Below are 19,048 nucleotides of genomic sequence, written 5' to 3' on the forward strand. Positions count from 1 at the left end.
CTCGTTATGGAAGAAACCCAAATGCTGATAAGATGATGAGCGGTTTGCATGCTGGTTGATGGTCTCACTTTCGCTTATCCTGAGTGAATACAAGTATCTATAACTAAATATTTCCCTTAGGGTACTGATGACTGAGGTATGTTTATTGCATTGAGTGAATTTATATATATAATCAGCACAATAAACATTATTAAATTGTCTGAGTAAAATCAAAGCATGAAACACACAGTCAGTGCTGAATTCTAATGATGCTGAATGCCCATGATTGCATGGGGAAAGGATCTTAACAAGCCTTGATTTGAGCTTTGGCATCCGCCTCACAAATCACACGAAATGTTCTCTCTTTAATAGTGCTGAATATTGATAAATGTCTCTGCACAGCACAACAGGGAAGTTGGTCTCTATTGGCAATCTTTACCAAAGTGTGTTTTTTCCTTCTCTACACTCAAGGGTTTACCCTGAATGATTTAATTATAATTTTCCTTGTGTAAGACAAATTAAAGAGGAGAGTAGGAGTGTCATGCCAAAGCAGATTATTTATCTCCTTAACAGATTGCTGTGCACCAAACCCCAGAGCTGCTGCTGCTGCTACTTACAGAAACTGGGAGAAATGCGGGACAAAAGCATAGATGTAATATACATTTAAAGCCCAAGTGAATGAAAGCATTAACCCCTTATTTATGGCTAGGATTGTTTCATTCCTATGAAAGCCACGCAGAACCCAGAGCAGCACCACGATGCTCCCTGCCCAGGAGCAGAGGCTGCCTCCTGCTTTTGAGCTCAGTTTTGCTTTTCAAGCGTCCTGGGGTGGCTCTGGACACCCCCCTGCCTTTTTGCCATACAGGAAAGCTTCTGTCATCACTTACAGCCCCACAGCATCACCACCGACACCAGCACCGCATCCCTGCAGCCCATGCAGGACCAAAGCTTCCCTGAGCACAACCTGGGCTCGTGGCACAGCAACGCACGGGCACACGGAACAGCCCCTGGCTATTTCTCCTGCTATTTTTAAACCCCGTGTTTGCAACCAAAACGTGCTTTAACCCAAGGCATCCGGCAGAGCTGCCGCTCCCCCAATGACTTTTGGGCAGGTGCCCCCGCTGCAGGCGGCCGAGCGCCTCCCATCTTGTGGGTCTCGAGCGGCCTCGCAACTTGACCTGTGGGATCAGGAGCCCCATAAAGCCCGGCCCAAACTATCCCATTACATGTGCCAGCGATGATAGTAACTCCCACATAACCAACCTGCCTCTTGCAGCCCACTCCCTTCTCAAAAGCCCAAGAGGAAGGGGGGGAAACAGCTTTACAGCACACCCTAAAAGTTAATGTTACCTGGATATGATTATTTATGGCTGCTGGGCAGTCGTTATGATGTGGCTGTGCTTAACTGTTAGGACACTTACAGCTTTTACTATGTGCTTTTTATTGTTGTTTAAATCTAACTAAACAGCTCTTGGTTGTATCAGGCCAAAGCTAACAGCCAGTTGCACAGAAGGGGCAGAATGAAAGAGCCACAACCCAAAAAACCTGCCCTGGCCAGCCCAATCCGTGGACTTGTGTGATGGGAGGTGGCAGGGCCGGTACCTCCCACACGAGCCCTTCCCACAGCCCCCTTGGTGGTTAGGGACCACCTCCACAGGCCCCCTTGGATTTGCAAGCTGAGCTGTGGTAAACCAGCTGGGAGCAAGAATGAACAGGGATTTCACTCCAAGTCCAGCAGAGCCACGCTCCAGCCAGACCTGGGATTTCTTTCTAGTTATAACCTTTGCAATCAAAAAGCAACCAAACCCCTGCACGTGCCTGCGCTCTCTCTTTTTAAAGTATGCTAAAATTTCACCTTCTGAGGGCTTTCCAGTATAAATCTGACAGCAGAGAACAGCTCCTCTTTCCTCACCGCCCCGAGCACCCTGCCCGCAGATAAATTCCCTTCTAGAAAGGAAGCCAGCGCAACGCATCTCAGCCAGAGGAGTTTCTGTGTCACATGAAATCCAGGCAGGCACCACGGTGCCTGATGAGACTGCAACAAAACCCTTAAGTGCATCAGTGGGCATTCTCCTGTGCGGAGTCTCCTGCTCTACTTACGGACAGAGATGTAATTCAATCACTGCGGCAAATGGATGGCGTAAACCTTGATGTACCAAGCAGAGGCAAGATAAAACCAAGGCTGTAGCTCTCTTATTTGTATTCCTAAATATACCAATTTTTGCATTTCGGTAGAGAACTCGGTAGATGCGCAAGGAAAGTATTACGGCAAGTTTTAACAACACAGCTGTCAATTCAACCACTGAGGATTTTAAGTTTTCTAACCCATAGGGTCTCAAATGATACCACAGCATGTTTATGCCTTCCTACTTAATTTATTTGGAACTTTACTACTGAAACACGGGTATTGCCTTCCTTATAGGTCCCAGTTACCTCCAGGCCACAATTACAGGACCCAGACACATCGATTTCCAGTTCTGATCGACAGTGGACATAGAGAAGATCCTCACATCAGAACAGATTCCTGTATTGCTGCCGCGTTTCAAACTGAACAGCAGCGGCACAGTGTGTCCTCGGTCAGACTGCCATTAGCAGCCAGCACCTGCCTGTCTGCAGTGAAAGGAGATCCATTTCACTGCAAGGGTTTTTGTTTTATATACTTGGTAAGAAAAACACAGATAAAAAATTTATTGAAAACTCAAACTCATCTTGTTCAGCCCTATATGCAGCAAAAGGGAATTTAATTGTTTAATAAACATCCAATTGTTTTAAGTATCCCATGTAAGTCTTCATGAAAACCCTGTCCTTGACACTCGCATGCATTATAAATGTATTTGCCGATGTTCCCCCACACGTCCTTGCGATGGATATAAAATGACGCCTTACACACACAGCACTTCTTTCAGCGGTGGGTGTGCTCTCCTTTAAAACCTATCTATTCCCAACAGCACTATTTTCTTAATATCGGAAAGATGTAAGAGGTATTTATACAGCTTCCCTATCAATCTACTTTCAGACCATCAGAAATATAAACTCTATGGCTTAAAAATTCCATTATCCTCTTTCTAATGAATGAAAGGAGCACGGAAAGACAAAGCCATCAGTTTCCATAAAGCCCAGCTCTCGCTCGTGTCTGCCGTAACGTTTCTCGATGGGGAAAGGGACTCTCCTGAATGCAAAGTACCACTGCCCTCCCCGCTGCACCCACGCTGCTCCTGCTCCCAGAGACCCTTCCTCCTCCTCCTCAGCGATGCTGAGGCTGCAGCAGGCGGTGGCACCCACAGCCTCAGCTCCTGGGCCCATCTTATCTCACGGTAAGCAAAAGTTATGTTGCTAGACACGCCTCAGTGAGATCTGGGGATGTAAAGAAACAAACCCGCAATAAAGCATCCTCTGGAAGAAAGCAGAGCCCGCACCGAGAGGCACGTCAACAGACAACCCCTGATTTAAGCCATTTCTTTTAACAATGCGAGCCTAGCAAGTATAAATTAACTCATGCTTTTAAAAGCCAAACAACACCAGTTAGCTAATTTTATCAGCACTTAAAAACACCCGCTTTGTTTTAGAGAAACCCGGTGAACTCCAGCCTATCCTGTCTTGTGAAAGCAGGTAAATACAGAGTAAAACAAGGCAAACGTGTTAGATGAGATGGGGCATTGAAATTTGGCAGAAAAAGCAGTGGTAAAACAGCCTGTCCTGACCACAGATTGTTTTCCTCACCTCCACCCTGCGCGCTCAAAGCCCATCAAGAGCAACACCACCCAGGATGCGAAACTCAAAAACACCAGCTCACGCTCTTCATACTTCCCCAACACGCTTATCCAATGCACTCCTAATTAGCTAATTGTGCCCGCATTGATCCAATTAACAGGCCATAAAGATCTGAACAAAAGGAGCACATTCTGCCCAATGGAGACTCCATTCACCCCCGCCAAAACCAGCCCGAGCGAGACGCAAAGGACAAAACCCAGGCCAGGGCGGTTGGCCACCGCTCCCAACAATTTGGCCATCGTTTCGAGACGCTCATGGGTGGAAACCCCACGGGCACCTACCTCTCCCGTTTCGGAGTGTGGACCGATAGCTGTCCGTTAGTGGAGGCGTGCGGGTTGAGGATTAAGGAGGTCTTTGAGGGCGCGGAGGAGGAGACGCAGGTGGCGGACAGGTCCAGGCTGCTGTGGTTGTTGCTGGCGGCCTCCTCCGCCGTGTGCGAGCCCGTCACTTCCTTCCAGAGCTGCTGCAGCTCTGTTGGAATCATGCCTGCAACAAACAAATTGGATAATTAAATCAATTAACAGCTAATTCGGCCGTCTTCAAACAGTAATTAAATCAGAGAGTCAGTAAACAAAGCCGAGTGTTAGTTTTGTGTGTGTGTGTGTGTGTGTGTGTGTGTGTGTGTGTGTTTTTGTGCATGTATTTTTGTATTAATAACTCAAGCCTAGCGCTGAGCACCACATGTCTCTGCTGGATTCTCTGGTTAACGCCTGTTATACCAATGTAATGTAAAATGTGTGGGGCAGGGGGGTCCACACAACAGGACCCCCACCTCAAACCCCATGTTCATTACTGTTATTTCTTGTAATTAAAATTACAGAGTCCCAAGCTCACAGAAAGGCTGACAGTGAAGGTGTTCACGGGCTAGAAATTAAACTTTGTAAAAACCTACTACTTATTTTAATTATTTATTTTAAGGCAAGTGAGTACTTCCTAACCTGTTTTTAAATGAAAGGAAGGTCTTTGGAAAAAAAAAACAACCCTCAGCTTTATTATTATGACAACAGGAACCACAATGTGACTAATTTTGTGCTTAAGTTTTAAATGATGACAAATAGCTTTGTTATTAAATACAGTTTTTATTAATCACTTTTAGACATAAATTATGAATTCATATTGTCTTCCTGAAATGCTTTTCAAATTTTAACAGTCAAATTGATTATACTATGATTATTTCATTAACACACCTATCTTTCTCATTAATTTTGGTTTCTCGAACTGCTCACTTAATTGATGGATGTGTCTACTGAAAAACTGTGTAACTTTCTATACAAGTAACACTATTATTACTGTCATTTCTTAGATCGATGCTAATGAGCCATTCAAAAGTAAAACGAAAACATAAAATAAGCTTTGAGAAATAACAATAATAATAAAAATAAAGTGTTTTTTCCATTGTGCCCAAATGGACACCAGGCCTAGGACACCACATCCACCAAGCACGGCCAGTGGAAACTCTGCAAACTCCAAAGCGATGGCTTGAAGGGGACCGAGCGCCTCAGTGTGACGTGGTTGTCTGGATAAAGCCTGATTTGACGTCATCAAACCCATCAGATTCCTCTCATTGAAGCCTATTCCAGAGCTCCCTCAGAGAAGGCCACTGGAAAAAATCAGCGGTAGAGACGCATCACTTAAAAATTCAGGGCAAAAACGATAATAAAAGGCAGCGCGTGTGTTTTTAAGGAGGTTTCCCATCGCTGTGCTCCCAGAGCAGCGTGGGGATGGTGGTTCATTGTCTCAGCACCATCCGAAGGAAACCTGCCATTTGCTGAGCGCACAGCAGCAGCTCGCACACCAAACCGAAGGTACTGAAATAATAATAATAAAAAAAAGAGAGGCAGTGTGCATTATATTCATTTGAAACACATAATAAAAAATGCCAAGGTCTAAATTTAATTTATTTTTGTCATTTAGAATACAATGGATAGATAATCATCTCAACGTGATCAGCCAAACATCTTTACTTTGCTAAACTGTTAAAGATTTTAATTATGCCAGCTTTGGAGAGCACTGGTCTAATGAGGCGATAGACTCCAGAGAATCTAAGTGGTTAAGAACTGTGAAATGAGTCTGATAGGATTTTTTTATATTCACCGTGGATCGTTTGCATATCAAAGAGGAGTAAATTATTGCACGACAGACCAATAACCTTCCCCGCCTTTCCGAGAGTAGCATTAACAAAAACAGTTGGTCTCTGGTAACGGTTCACTACAAAAAATGCTACAATCCTTAAGTATCTGCAATTAATATATATTATGAGAGAGGCTTCAATTTATACATTAAGCGATCAGATATTCTTAGGACACATCCGCCTCTCCACAGCCACGTCATTTTCCTTTCATCAGGCCCAAATGCCAATTATATTTTGATGGATTCTGTCCCAGATGAGCATTTAGTTATTAGGCATATTCAATTATTACTTGTCCCCTGAAATCAAACCTCTGAGCGAATTAAACAAAGAGAAAGGTCAGTACACAAGCCGGTGTCCTGTTTTCCCATACCGGGGCTATTATTTTCAAACACCTTGCGAGGTGACAGCGCGGCATGCATTTTTACAGCGCCTGACAGGGCTGTCTGCGCACCACAATTACCTGCAGCGCGCCTGACCCTCGCACCCTGCGTACTCCACTGAAACAACGGTGAACAGACTTGTCTGGTGATGAGAACATATCGGTACGGGACCCAGGAGTCGACACCTACCTTTATTTTCCAGAATAAGCAAACAGGGAAAGAATAACTGACTTTTATTTATTTATTATTTTCTTTTTTTGCCCTTGTTTTTTGCCTTACCCAGATTTCCGCAGGTTTATAATTAGAGACAGGCTGGCACCCACTCTCCTCTCTTCCCGGTCATTCTTGGATCTACCAATGCTTTATCCCAAGGAAAGGCATGCGAGTGCTACAGCCATTAAAATAAATATACACACAATACTGATACCTCGCTGCACATCCTCTATAAAAGCCAAGGGGTTTGGTCTAACTTCCTATACAAGTGTAACTCATATTAACACTAACAACTATGCCACATGTTGAAATAAAAATAAGATACACCCAATTGCGTGCAAGGGGGAAGTGCTGGAGATAAGGATGATGATTTTGAGCTGGGTGACATGAATTTAAAGGGTTAACTGTGATGTCACAGACATCTGCACAAAACCCATCGCTTCAGAGTGACCACATCATTGACATCACTTGATTAATAAATAAAATTTAAAAAAACCCTTCCCTAAATATAGATCTTTTCGAATGATTCTGGGGAGAATTTCTAACCAGCCTGTCAAGCTGGGCAGCTGAAAGGTCTGCTCATTACTCATTCGGCAAAATGGTTAAATAAAATAACAGAACAAATGGTAAAAGCAAGTCAAATAGACCCACGAACACTCGCAATAAATTATGCAATTTGCCATTTAACAGTTTCGTTTTAACAGCCAGAGCTAAATTTTAAGCCGGATTCCCAGAACTGCGCTGCCATTACCCGAGATCGCTGCTGCCGGGGCCGCGACTTCCTCTGTACCCGGAACGGGATCCAGACCCGAAACTGCCCAACCCGCGGGAGCCATCGGGCACCCAGACGTCTCAGTCCCGTTATTTTCACCCACTGCTGATCTGAAGTGCGATCTGCAGTCTCATTTTGCAGATGCTAAAGATCTCTTGCAGCTCGGAACACTGCTGAAATGCGGTTTATTTTTAAATTGCCACTACGTACAGATGTAAAATCGAGATTATAGACGTGTCTAAATACAAAGCGGCAAGGATTACACAAATATAGCATTAAAGGATGTGCTATTTTGTGTAAGACAATAGGCGAGCACTAAAACCTAAAATGAAACTAAAATACAGCTTTAAACAATGTATTAGTTCTAAAAACATTAAAAAAATCACTTCTGAAGTAGCATTCTCTCCTTAGAAACATTTATTACTATTACAGATACTTAAGAATAAAAGCAAAATGCTCGTAACCAAATTCATAGCTGCATTTACCAGAGGGATGATTTTACTTTTTTTTAATATCACATTTACAGTATTTGTCTCAGTCTCGCAAACCGTTCTGAAAACAAAAGGGCGTGATAGATGTCATTTTTTTTTTAAATAAGAAGTGTCCATTACCAATTATTTTAAACTATAGCCCTGGCTCTTCATTGCATTTTTCAGGACAACGAGTCCCCTTCATTATGAAAGAAAATGTAGGCGCAGGTTTAAAAAATGTATGTTGTGGGGACAGGTGACAGATGACTGCTCGTGGAACTCAATTTCCCAACCCCAGGTATCACCGGCTCAAAGACAAACAGAGTTGCTCAACCTCTTTGTGTCCTTGTACCTCCATACCCAGGTGACCATGTTCAAGCAAGCAGAAAGTTGATTTAAACCTCATAATGACATCAGTTTTAAGCCATCGTCTCTCTGATAAAAAAAAATAAGACACCACTGCTGTACCACAACCTGCCCAATTCTCAGGTTGCTCCGTCCTCCTGCCGCCGACCCCAGCTCCAGCCGCCCCCATCAGAACCAGCCCTTCCTGCTCATGTCGCTGTCGTCTCTGGCGCGCATGCCGGCACCCCTTTGGTTTGAAACAGGCTCCTTTGCGGGGACTAATAGTTACACTGCCCTGCTAACCATATCAATCAATGCCACGACTGCTGAATTACCTACTGGTGTCTCCGACGTGTTACCGCACAGATTACACTTCATGCATCACCACATTCATTTCTTTCGCATTACACATGAGCGTGTCTTGTCACTGCCCAATTGCCCTCCTTTGGACAGCTTAACTGATGTACTGTACAATGAACCTTACCGAGCCAACTTAATGGTATAGGAGCTGTGGGAAAAATTAGAAAGGTTGAAGCTGGAGTCCGGTGGGGGTGTGGGAACAGCCTGGGATGCTTCCAACAATAAATCTGGAGTGTAATTAATGCACGTTACAACATTTGGCAAGTATAGATGGCATTTTGTCTACATGCCCTTCTTCCTGGACTCGCTTTGTGTCTTCTCCCCATCACACCAAGCATCACTGGTGCCCGACCACTGCCCCCCAGCCTGGTCCTGCAGCTCCCAGCCAGGCCCATGGGTGCCCAGCTCTGGGTACCGTAAAGCCTAACCCAGCCTTGCAGGGGACAGTGTCAGGTCCCCAAAAACACCAATATTCACTGGCCACCTCACTCTCCTTTTGGCAGCTACACACAAAAAAGGAGGGTAAAAAACAGAAGTAATTTTGTCCTGTCTCCCCCCACTTAACTGAGCTGAACGTAAACTCGTTATAGGGCTCAGCAACCAGTAGTTCCCCCCATTTAACTGACCTGAATGTAAACTCGTTATAGGGCTCAGCAACCAGTAGCAGCCCTAAGGCTGTTTGGAAGAGCCCAAATCATTCAACCTGAGCTGACTCAAGTTGTTGAGGCAGATGTTTAAATTTATTACGGGGCAAGGGAAGGAAAAAGCATGATTATTCAGAAATACCAGCATCGTGGTTGAAAGGTCTGGTCCTCCCTGAGCCACGCCAAGTTTGAGCAATCTGCCTTCATCACCAAGGCAAGGCTGGTAAAGTAGTCCCAAGGCTTGCAGACAAACTCAGTTTAAAATAAAAACAAATTCAGGTGAAAGACGAAAAGGGAGAATAAAAACCCCAGGTTATGATCACTGTCAAAAGTACTGTGATCTAAGTAGTTGTTGCCTTCAGTGTATCGGTAGCTTTAAAACGATAAACAAACAGGGATTTCGGGAAAGGAGTGACTTCTTGCAGAGCGAATGAAGATGTAGGAGGATCTAATTGTCAATAACACCATTAAAATTAAACGGAGTTAATTCCAATTCGCCGCAGTGTAGAGGGAGGAATGAAGCTGTGAAATGCAGGCCGTGTAAACAGGCATGGAGAGGAGATGCTGACACCTCTCCCTCTCAGCCGCAGCAAAGGGCAATCAGATTTCTACAGTGTGGCAGCACAGATCAGAGCTCCTCTGCGCCAGGCTGCAACCAGAACGGGCCCAAATGGCACATTAAATAAGGAAAAGCTGCGCTCTCCCTATCCTTAGCCATGAACCCAGCACCAAGAATCGATTAGGACGCCTCCTGTGAAGGATTTCAAGCTCAGATTAGTACAAGCAGCAGCTTCTAACTCGCCACACCAGCTATATTTGTGCAAACTGAGTCCAAACTCCAAACTGTCTGCCTCCCTAGCCAGAGTGGTCCACGATTTCAGAGCTGCCCTTCTCAAAAATGATCTTTATAACGCCCACCCTGTCTGTCAGGGTTTTTCTGGGATTTTTTCTGAGATATCTTTCTCTTCCTTAGTGACAGCTCTGTGTGTGTGTGTGTGTGTGTGTGTGTGTGTGTGTGTGTGTGCTGTTGCTTTGCCAGCTCCCAAACCCTTCACCTACCTTGTGCAAGGGGTTGCAAGGGCAGAGTAGGCTGGCCAGGCTGGATCGTCAGCAGCCCCTGACGCTGCAAAGACAGGAGGTGCTGCTGCTGCAACTGCTGCATCTGTAGGAGCTGCTGCTGAAAGGCCAACTGCTGCGTAGCCACCTGCTGCTGCTGGGGCTGGAAAAGAACAAAATCACAAACAATGCGCGTTTGTCAAAAGCAGTAACAGAGATTTATGAGGCTCCTTTTCTCAACACACTAACTCCTGTCTGCAACCGGTATCGAGGTGAGCCCACCACCCCCTGTCAAAGACCCCGAGGCACACTTAGGTGCTGGAGCTAACCACGGGGCTGCAGTCGATTTGCACCTCCAGTGGAGACTTTCATCCACCTATATCCCCCCTGCCACCCTCATCAAAATGCATGTGGTGTTTCCTGGCCCACACCACCACCCCACACTGCTCCACGGGGCCGTGTTGCAGTGGGGGGCAAACCAACCGCTGCCAAAAGCGGTGAACATCCTGGGTCACTTTTGAGGCAAAGAAAGGTACAACGTGAGAATCGCACCACCCCATCACATCGTACCCAGCCCTAACGGAGAACAACCCCACACTGTTTGCTCATGCAAGGGCTGTCTCAATTACTAAGGCAATACAACTGGCTTCTTTTATGGCATTTTATACTTACTCTCTCCTACTCATCCATCAAGCCCCACCATACTTGTTCAGAATTATTCCGTGCTGTATTTAAGGCTGCTAGTTCTGCACTTTGAAAATTTTAATTATTCTCACTAGAAGGAAGATGGAGTTGCTTTACTCCACAGGGACGTGAACCCTGAACCTTCGAGGTGTAAGAGAACATGTTGCTTTTCTCACTGCTGTACCCGGAGAAGCTTTTAACTACTCTGTTTATCACTTCTGACATAAATAAATGAGAAAAAATCAGACCTTTGAAGAAGAAAAACTTCATCTAATATTGTTAATTAGCCATGACAAACGATGAAATAACATTGTAAATCTTTCATAGAAACAGCCACTAGATTTTAATTACACACATTCATAATTTAGCAAACAACATCTTACTTGAATGTGAGTGTTTAATGTGTACAGTACTCCAGGCTTCAGAGTCCTTAATTCTGTTCAGTTAAGGAAGCCTCTAGGTTTTGCTTCCATGCTCATCTTGTGTTTTATTTGCTTTGTTCTTTAAAATCCATGAAAGGCTTTGCGTTTTGATAAATATCTTTTTATTTATTGTACAATGACAGGAGGAAAACTTTTGTTGTGTAAAACATCAATACATCATGCCAGTGTTTAGCAGTTCCTTGTGCTAGCCAAAAAAAATTAATGTAGATTTCCTTAGTAATTATCTGAGTGATAGAAAGATAATACGGCGCAGTGGTACAATAAATAGAAGGAAATTATCTAATATCCCTAATCTGCTAGGAATCGTATCAAGGTGGAGGTCTTACACACATTATGGCTAACAATTACGGAAAGAAAATTTAACTCTTGCAAAACTCTGCACTTTCACAAACAAACCCCAGCCAGACTCCAAGGTTTTTGTCACCGTCCCTTGACACCGAGCCAGAGGAGCCCTGGCCCCGTTCCCTGATGGCGTGGAGTGGGGAAAAAACCCCCGGGGCTGCAGGGGCCGGACCCACGGACACCCAACAGGGCTCAGCTCCCACCATCGCCCTTAGCACTGCAACCAACTGCACCCCACGGCTGCACTGACAGTCTACTCCTCTTATTTATAAAGTCAATTTGTCTTTATTTCCAAAGAAAACCTAGGACTTCAAGAACACAGCTAAATGAATCTGTGTTGGGATATTCTGAAACTCGGAGAGTTTTCATTTCTTTGCTTGCTCAGACAGATCCACTCGTTCAGCTGTTTGCAACAGCAAGTCCCAGCAACAGTCAATGTTTGCTTCCATAAATATTAATTTTTATATATCCATTAATATATATTTTTCTATATAATGGTACTATGTAAAAATCCAGTTACAATAAGCTGGCTTTTACCTATTTGCCATCTGAGTGTAAAGTTAGCACTATTCTTTTTTTAAAAACCCTTTACACAAATTGACTGATGCCCGCTTGGTTGTCTTCTCAGCTATCCTAAGAAAAGCTCTTGAACGCTCCCTACTTTGAAAAGCCAGGATATAAAAGTATACAAGGCCCATTGTCCAAGAAAGAATTTAAAAGCAAGACCCGTTGCCAAACTGCGCTCCCCACCCAGTTACCAAACACAGGATACAAGGCAGTTTGTTTACTTCTCACAATTGAATGCATACAAAAAAGGTCTCGGTGCAGTCCTGTTGTCAGGTCAGTAGTCAGCGTTAAAATGCTGAAATATCCTGATAAAACTTGCATTTTTGATCCCCTCCCTAAAGCTGCTGTCAAAGGTCTGTTTTCCTTTCTTCGGTTACTCCCTACTGCCTAACATAAACTGTCACAACTGCCCGAGGACAAACGGCCCTGCTCCGAAAACAACCCGCTCCATCCAGCGTGAGCGGGATCCCTCTCCAACACCCCCCTTTGCCTTGGGGAGCCCTCACTTTGCCAGGGGCACAGGGCTGAGATCTCACCCTGGCACCTCTTGCCATCGAGCACGGGCACTGCTCAGCCTCTGCTACAGCGTGCAACCCTTGAGTAACACCACAGAAACCATACTGGGATCCGTCTGCTATCCTGCTTGGGGGGTCACATCCCTTTTACCAGCGGGGCTTGAGGGATCTGTTGTGTTTTCCTCTTTTACAAGGGTACATTGGAGCAGGGGCTGACAGAACCATTTGGGGGACACAAGATGTGAATGAGCCTCTTCCCTCTGCCAAGGCACCAATGCGGCAGCCACGGTCCCCACCACGGCACTGCTTGCCATGTGCCCTGACAGCCAGTTTTTTTGTACGGGAGTGAGGGGTAAATAAATAAAAACCATAAAAGGCCATGGCCTGCATGCTGATTTAGCAAGAACCACCTCTTTAAGGCAGGAAAAATGGGGCTGAACAGACCCATGGGATGAAATGCATCCTTGGAACGGGCCTCTGCTGAAGCCATCAGCAAAAACATCCCCAAAAAACCCTAAGAAAGCTGAAAGGACTCAGGCCCCTCATTCTCCTACCAGCTCCAGTGTTAAAATGCTCTTCTTGAAACAGGAAGGAGCCCTTTCTTATTGTTGCTTTCGACAGTGTAATATCAGAAGTGTGAGCACAGTAAATCAGGGTGTTAGACACTGAAATGCCACCACATTGTCTCACTTCCCTTCTCGTCGTTTTTAACACAAAGTATTTTTTCCTTTAAGCTCCAAGCCCTCATCTTTGTGTCTGAGATGCTCTCCTGTCTGACAACAGCAATTTAGAAGAGTTAACTTTTATCGTTCATTCTGCTGTGTAACTTTCCCCTTCAAATTTCTTTATCTGCCCTCTGAGCTCATCTGAACTTTCATGTTCTCCCAGCATGCAGGCTTGCATTCAAAACTATGTCTAATAGACCAAATAAGAGGTTAATAAGAAGTGGCAACAGAAAGAAAAAATACAATCCCTGGTAACTGATAAGAATGACAGTGGCAGCCCTTTATTGTTTGTCTTCAAATATAGAGTTAAAGATCTTTAAAAAACTAAATTTTGACGCCTTTGAAAAGAAAGAAGCACAAAATAACAACAGGGGGTTATTGCCTGCCAGCCACAGGGGAGAAGCTCCATAATTCTTATTCTCCCTTTTGAAGGCTGTTAGAAATCTGATTCAAAAAAGCAACAGCAGAAGGAGAAAGCCTCTTGAGGCTATCGCCATTTCCTGTGATCATGCATAATGCGTTTCAAAAGTGGGTTTTTACCAATTCTGTTGATCAATTGCACCTCCTTCATATTCCCTCTTTTTTCTGCTGTGTTTACATCTGATGTGACTCAATGACAAGCGCTGTCTGAGGCTGTGAAACAGACCTGTCATGTTGATTTATGGGCGCATCAAACCACGACTTGTCCAAACTGAAGCTCGCAGTTCATTAATTAGAGAGTTGTGACTTTGAAGTCAGCTTTCAGACTGTGGTTTTTAACATTTGGCTTAATTTATATGCTCTTGAATGTGGATCTCCAAGGAAAAAACTGAAATTCCCTTCTTGTCTTTGAACTTCTTTTGACCGCACAATAATCATTTCTTTGTCCAGAGTGATGCCTGCATCCCAGAGTCATTAACGCGCATTGAACTGCCACTGATGAGTAAGCCCTACTGAATTAGAAAAACAGCCAGCAAAACAAAGCTGAGAGCATTCTGCACAGTGATATCTCACAATTACATGCCTTCCCTCCCTGTGCCATTTCCATTTTAATTACTGTTAGTCCTTTAGATTTACATTTTAGACACTTTTTAATCTGTTCCCTTTTTATTATAGTGGCGCCCGTAAGCGCGCCATGGTTAAGGTTGTGTCAGCGTTTCCATTATAAACCCCCCTATTTGCAGGGGTTTATAACTCAGCTGGAAAAATTCACTCTGGGTTGAAAACTTGGCAAGGTGGCACCATTTGCCGAAATTTCAAGGCGGGGGGGACACGGGGGGCGCGGGTGGGAATTGGTGCGCGCTGCGAGCGGCGCCACTCGCAAAGTGACGCACGAGCTCTGCCGCTATCGCAGGACATCACACCGCGAGAGGCGGCTTTCTAGGATCCACCTGAGCCTGCGCCCATGGCAGATTAAACACGGGAGTCTCAAACTCCTTGAGACCAGAGGGGTGACCCCGGCACCTTAAAATAAGCGTCATTACAGTAAAATCACATCTAAGCACACCAAAGCCAACAAAGTTTAGGATGTGATAGGTATTTTGAAAGGAAAGCGTATTTTAAGGATGGGTAGAAACCTCCCTGGCCTGGCCTGAACCACAGTGGCACCAGAGCAATGTCCCCTGCCATCACGTCACCTCTGCATCTCGGTGCTGCCACTGATGCTGCCCCAGCGCGGTCCCTCCTGTTAACCCCATGCTGAGAGGAACAAGCAACCAGAACCTCTCCAGTTGCAAACTGCAAGCCCAAACTCACCGTCTCGCAGCGTTTTGTACTGGTCTGAGAGCCCAGCGCCGTACCTGGGCCTGCTGCCTTGCCCCCTCCCCTTCACAACATAACTAACTCCCAGAAAGTGCTCTCCCCAGATACAAGTCGAGATGCTCGCTCCAGCACTCACACCGAACACCAAGGCACAGGCCCCTGCTATAAAATATGTGGCAGCAAGCAAATGGAAAGCAGAGGAAAATACGGGGGGAAAACAGGACAATAACTCTCCATCTGAAAGCTGAGACCCGATAGAGTCAGCTCAGTTGTGCAATCATTTATAAGATGAATGACAGTTTAATAGCCACTAGACAGTCCCCGGGGATCCGCGGTTTGAGAGTAAAATGGGTATTGTCTGTACCTCTTTAGGCTGTTTTCCAGCATGTTGTTGCTGTAAAAGTTGAAGCTGCAACTGTTCCTGTTGTTTCTTATAAAACTCTTGAAGCTGCTGCTACAAAGAAAAGGAAAGATGGTAAGTAACAAAGTGGAGAGCCAATTCAGTGTCCCTTTTGGTGTAATACACAAACTGTGATTTGAAAAATAGCATCCTTTTATCTGTAATGGTCTGACCTTTAGTTTGAAACTCGACAATAAATTCAGTGCACACTGACTATTCTTGGCATTATCGTTTGAAAAGTAATCTCCAAAATGAACTGATGAAAAACATACCATTTTCTACACAAACTAATTAAAATAAGGCAAGGAATGACCTTTGATTGTAACAACAAAGCCAAAATGCCCTTGCTGAGAAAGCCTGGCGAATCTCTGTTGTGAAACACACATGCTTTCTAAATGATAGGGTTTGTCTGTAGGAAGTGTTGTTCCACACATGCACAGACATCCCGGGAAACCCTCTCCTCCTCCCCGTGCAGGCAGGGCTGCGGTACGGGCAGAAGGGAGCACGCAAAGCTGGGCCGGGGTGGGTGCTGACACCCCTCTGGAATTTGTGAGCCCCCACTGTGCCATACCCCATGGTAACAAAGCTTTGGGGCTTGTCGGTGGCCAACTTTCAGCTGAAAAAGGACCATGGGCTGTGAGAAACAGTGCACAGCAAAAATCAGCCTGCAAAGCTCTTCACTTTTACTGCCATCTTTCCCACAGTCCTTTGCAGCACCAGGTGGACATAACGAGGTCTAAAGTGGGAAGTATTGCCCTGCTGTCTTGGATCAGCCAGGGCACACCACGCTTTCTGGGGGATGCAGGCAAAAAGCAACAGGGACATCTGCCGAAGTCCTGACACTTAAATATGCATCTGTGTTATTTAGCTGATCTTGGAAACACTCCTAGCGCTGCTCCCTGGATGTGTTTCCAGTAGCTATTTCCAGAATTAAAAACAAAAGAGCAGTCGGTTCATCCCAGAGCACGGCTGCTCCGAGGTGCGACCTCAGAGAGTGGCAGCCTCTTTCCTCGGGAACATTTTTTGGGAGGCGAAGCCCTCGGGTACCCGCAGGGGCCACCTGAGTGGCTGCTAAGGAAACAATTACCTGTTGAAGCATGAGTGCCTGCTGCTGCTGGAGCAGGACTTGGAGCTGCTGGGGAGTTAGCACTTGTTGCTGGAGGATCTGCTGCATTTGCTGGGGAGTGATCACTTGAGGTGTCATCATAGCCACCGACACTGGGACCTGCAGTGCAAGAGAGCAAAGAGGGGTCAGAGAGCATCGCCACAGCCCCAACGCGCCCCCTGCCATCCCTGCACCTTCGGCAGGGTCCTGGAGGCCAGAGCCCTCGCCGCCCACCGCAGCAGGCACAGAGGTACCGACCACATTTTCCTGGTGACTAAATTCCCCTTTTGCAAAACATCATTGCAATGGGAATTCTTGACAGCACGCAATACGGTAAACCCTGTTCAAGTGTAGTTATTTCCACAAGAAAGCATCGACCGGGTCCTTTCCCTCCCCAAAAGCCTCTGCCTCCATACAGAAATCCACCAGCCGGGTATCCCGCGCTGAGGGGATCTAGACCCAGGTTTTTAGGATAATGGAGGAAGGCTCAGCGATGTGAGTACCAGCACCAGGCTCCATGCAATTTGAACAGAAAGGCCCTACCACGATGTCTTTACCATTCCATATTCACCCAGCATACAGATGTCTTCAATTCTCTCATATTATGTGAGATACCATTAAAAGCCGCTTTCCATGACATTTCGGTGACAAACAGCTACAGTGATGAACTTGATAGCATTTCATATTTGCAACTGTTAACACGTTTCTGCACGGGCATCTTTGCAAGGAACCTGTACACTGCATCTGAAAGGATGATGTCTTGTTCAGATAAAACACTGACATTAAAATGACAGGCTGTCTTGGCCAAGGTTACACAAATTGTATTCAAGCGGATACCTAATGACAATGCTATGAATTCTGCAAGCTTTCTAGAATGTAATTTAGCTATTCAAAATAATCACTGCACTTGTGTTTAATTTGCAGACTACACGAGAACCATTTTGTCAGCCCTAGTAATGCAAGAAGACTATTTCCCTAGAAACCCACCCCTCTACCCACCACCCCAAAAAAGAAAAAGAAAAGGAGGAAAAAAAAAACAATAGAGGAAAAGACAAAACCCTTATGAGTTTTCACGGTAATACTGAAGCACCTTACTTTTCTATAGTTTCAAATCAAATACGTGACAGCACAAAACTAAAAGCAGTAAAGGATATACTTTGCTAAAAAGGATCTCCTGTCATCTCATGTATTACAGTAAAAGGTAGTAATATGTTTAGCACTTTTTCTGTGCACCACTTTTTAAAAAATCAGCAGACAATAGCTGATCAGAAGATAAAGGAGCTGGAAAAAAAATCTTCCCCTGTAGTAGTAAGCAGGAGAGAAATGCAGTATTAATTTTATGTAACATAATGTCTTAATATGCAGTTTATCTTGACTTTTTCACATGATTTGTCCTGTCATTTGCATAGCAAGCTCTCATTCCTAATTTCACAGTCATTATGCACTGATGTCCTGATTTCTCAGCATCACTAATTTTGATGAACTAAAAATGGTTCCTGAAGGTCAGAGGCAGGCACACCGCACGTCTCCCGTGTTGTTGTGTACGTGTTGTCTGCCAGGGCCGGGCGCCGCATCGAAAACATCGGGGTGAGCAATGCCCAGCCAAGGCTCAGGCGTTAACATCCCACATTAACACAGCCACCGCCAGGTCCCCTGCGTCTTCCCACCCCTCCGATGGGATCCAGGCCTGGGCTAACACAGCCAAGCGGGGATTTCACGACGGGTCCAGCGCCAGCCCCACCAAAGGCAGCGCCCGTTGCCGCCTGCCCGCGCCCATGGGGAAGCCACCACTGGCCACCGCGCTGTGTCACCGCCTCCCAGGACACCGAGCCATCGGGATGGGCAACCCCATTAATTCACAGCATCGTAATCCAGAGTCTTTTAGAAACTTTTCTGGGAGTAGAAAATTATTTGATGAGATCCTGCCATGGCTCTCTTTGCCCCGGAGCGTGACTCACCTTCGTTATCCTCATCCCCAGAGGAGCTTACTTTACCCTCGGGTTTGGACTGCCTTGCACTGCAGTTGGAGCGAGCAAACAGGAGAGGAAGCATGTTCAAGTATGTTTGCTGTGCCCTTCTTGGAAGACAGACAACACAAATACTCTTCAGTCAGATTTATGACGACAAGCAGGGATACAGACAGGAATAGGGTGGGGTGCTGTAAACCCTACACATCGGTGATTAATTCGAAGGGCCGCATTCTGCCGGCAGCTATGCAGAGACAACTCCCATTCACTTCCATGGCTCTTCTGCGTGTTTATCTTGGGATAAATCTAAGGATTTGGCCCTACCTTTGAAAACTGGCCATGTACCTTCCTGTGAACAATCTCCTCGCTGCACACGCTTTGCTAGAACAGAAGCACTTAACCGCCAAGAAAAAAGTAAATATGTGTGTATATATTTTAT

The 19,048-nt window shown here is 45.3% G+C and overlaps 1 protein-coding gene across 6 annotated transcripts in view; it reads right to left on the bottom strand.

The window, feature by feature from the left end:
- The window catches only part of FOXP1 (forkhead box P1), a 69,924-nt gene extending 53,159 nt beyond the window's left edge, over positions 1–16,765 (bottom strand). For 3 of the 6 annotated variants that reach the window (XM_010179950.1, XM_010179947.1, XM_010179949.1), the window contains exons 1-4: positions 16,625–16,765; positions 15,502–15,591; positions 10,125–10,278; positions 4,032–4,236 (exon numbers count right to left, since the gene is read on the bottom strand). In XM_010179950.1, coding sequence (XP_010178252.1) covers positions 4,032–4,236; positions 10,125–10,278; positions 15,502–15,591; positions 16,625–16,744 — 569 coding nt within the window. In that variant the 5' untranslated portion in view covers positions 16,745–16,765. Of the gene's footprint in view, positions 1–4,031; positions 4,237–10,124; positions 10,285–15,501; positions 15,592–16,624 lie in introns of all 6 variants that reach the window. The other 3 variants (XM_010179951.1, XM_010179948.1, XM_010179946.1) reach the window with 3 other exon arrangements.
- Positions 16,766–19,048: the final 2,283 nt, after the last annotated feature.

Source organism: Mesitornis unicolor, unplaced genomic scaffold (genome assembly GCF_000695765.1).
Source record: "Mesitornis unicolor isolate BGI_N332 unplaced genomic scaffold, ASM69576v1 scaffold7842, whole genome shotgun sequence".
In the NCBI taxonomy this organism is placed as follows: Eukaryota; Metazoa; Chordata; class Aves; order Mesitornithiformes; family Mesitornithidae; genus Mesitornis; species Mesitornis unicolor.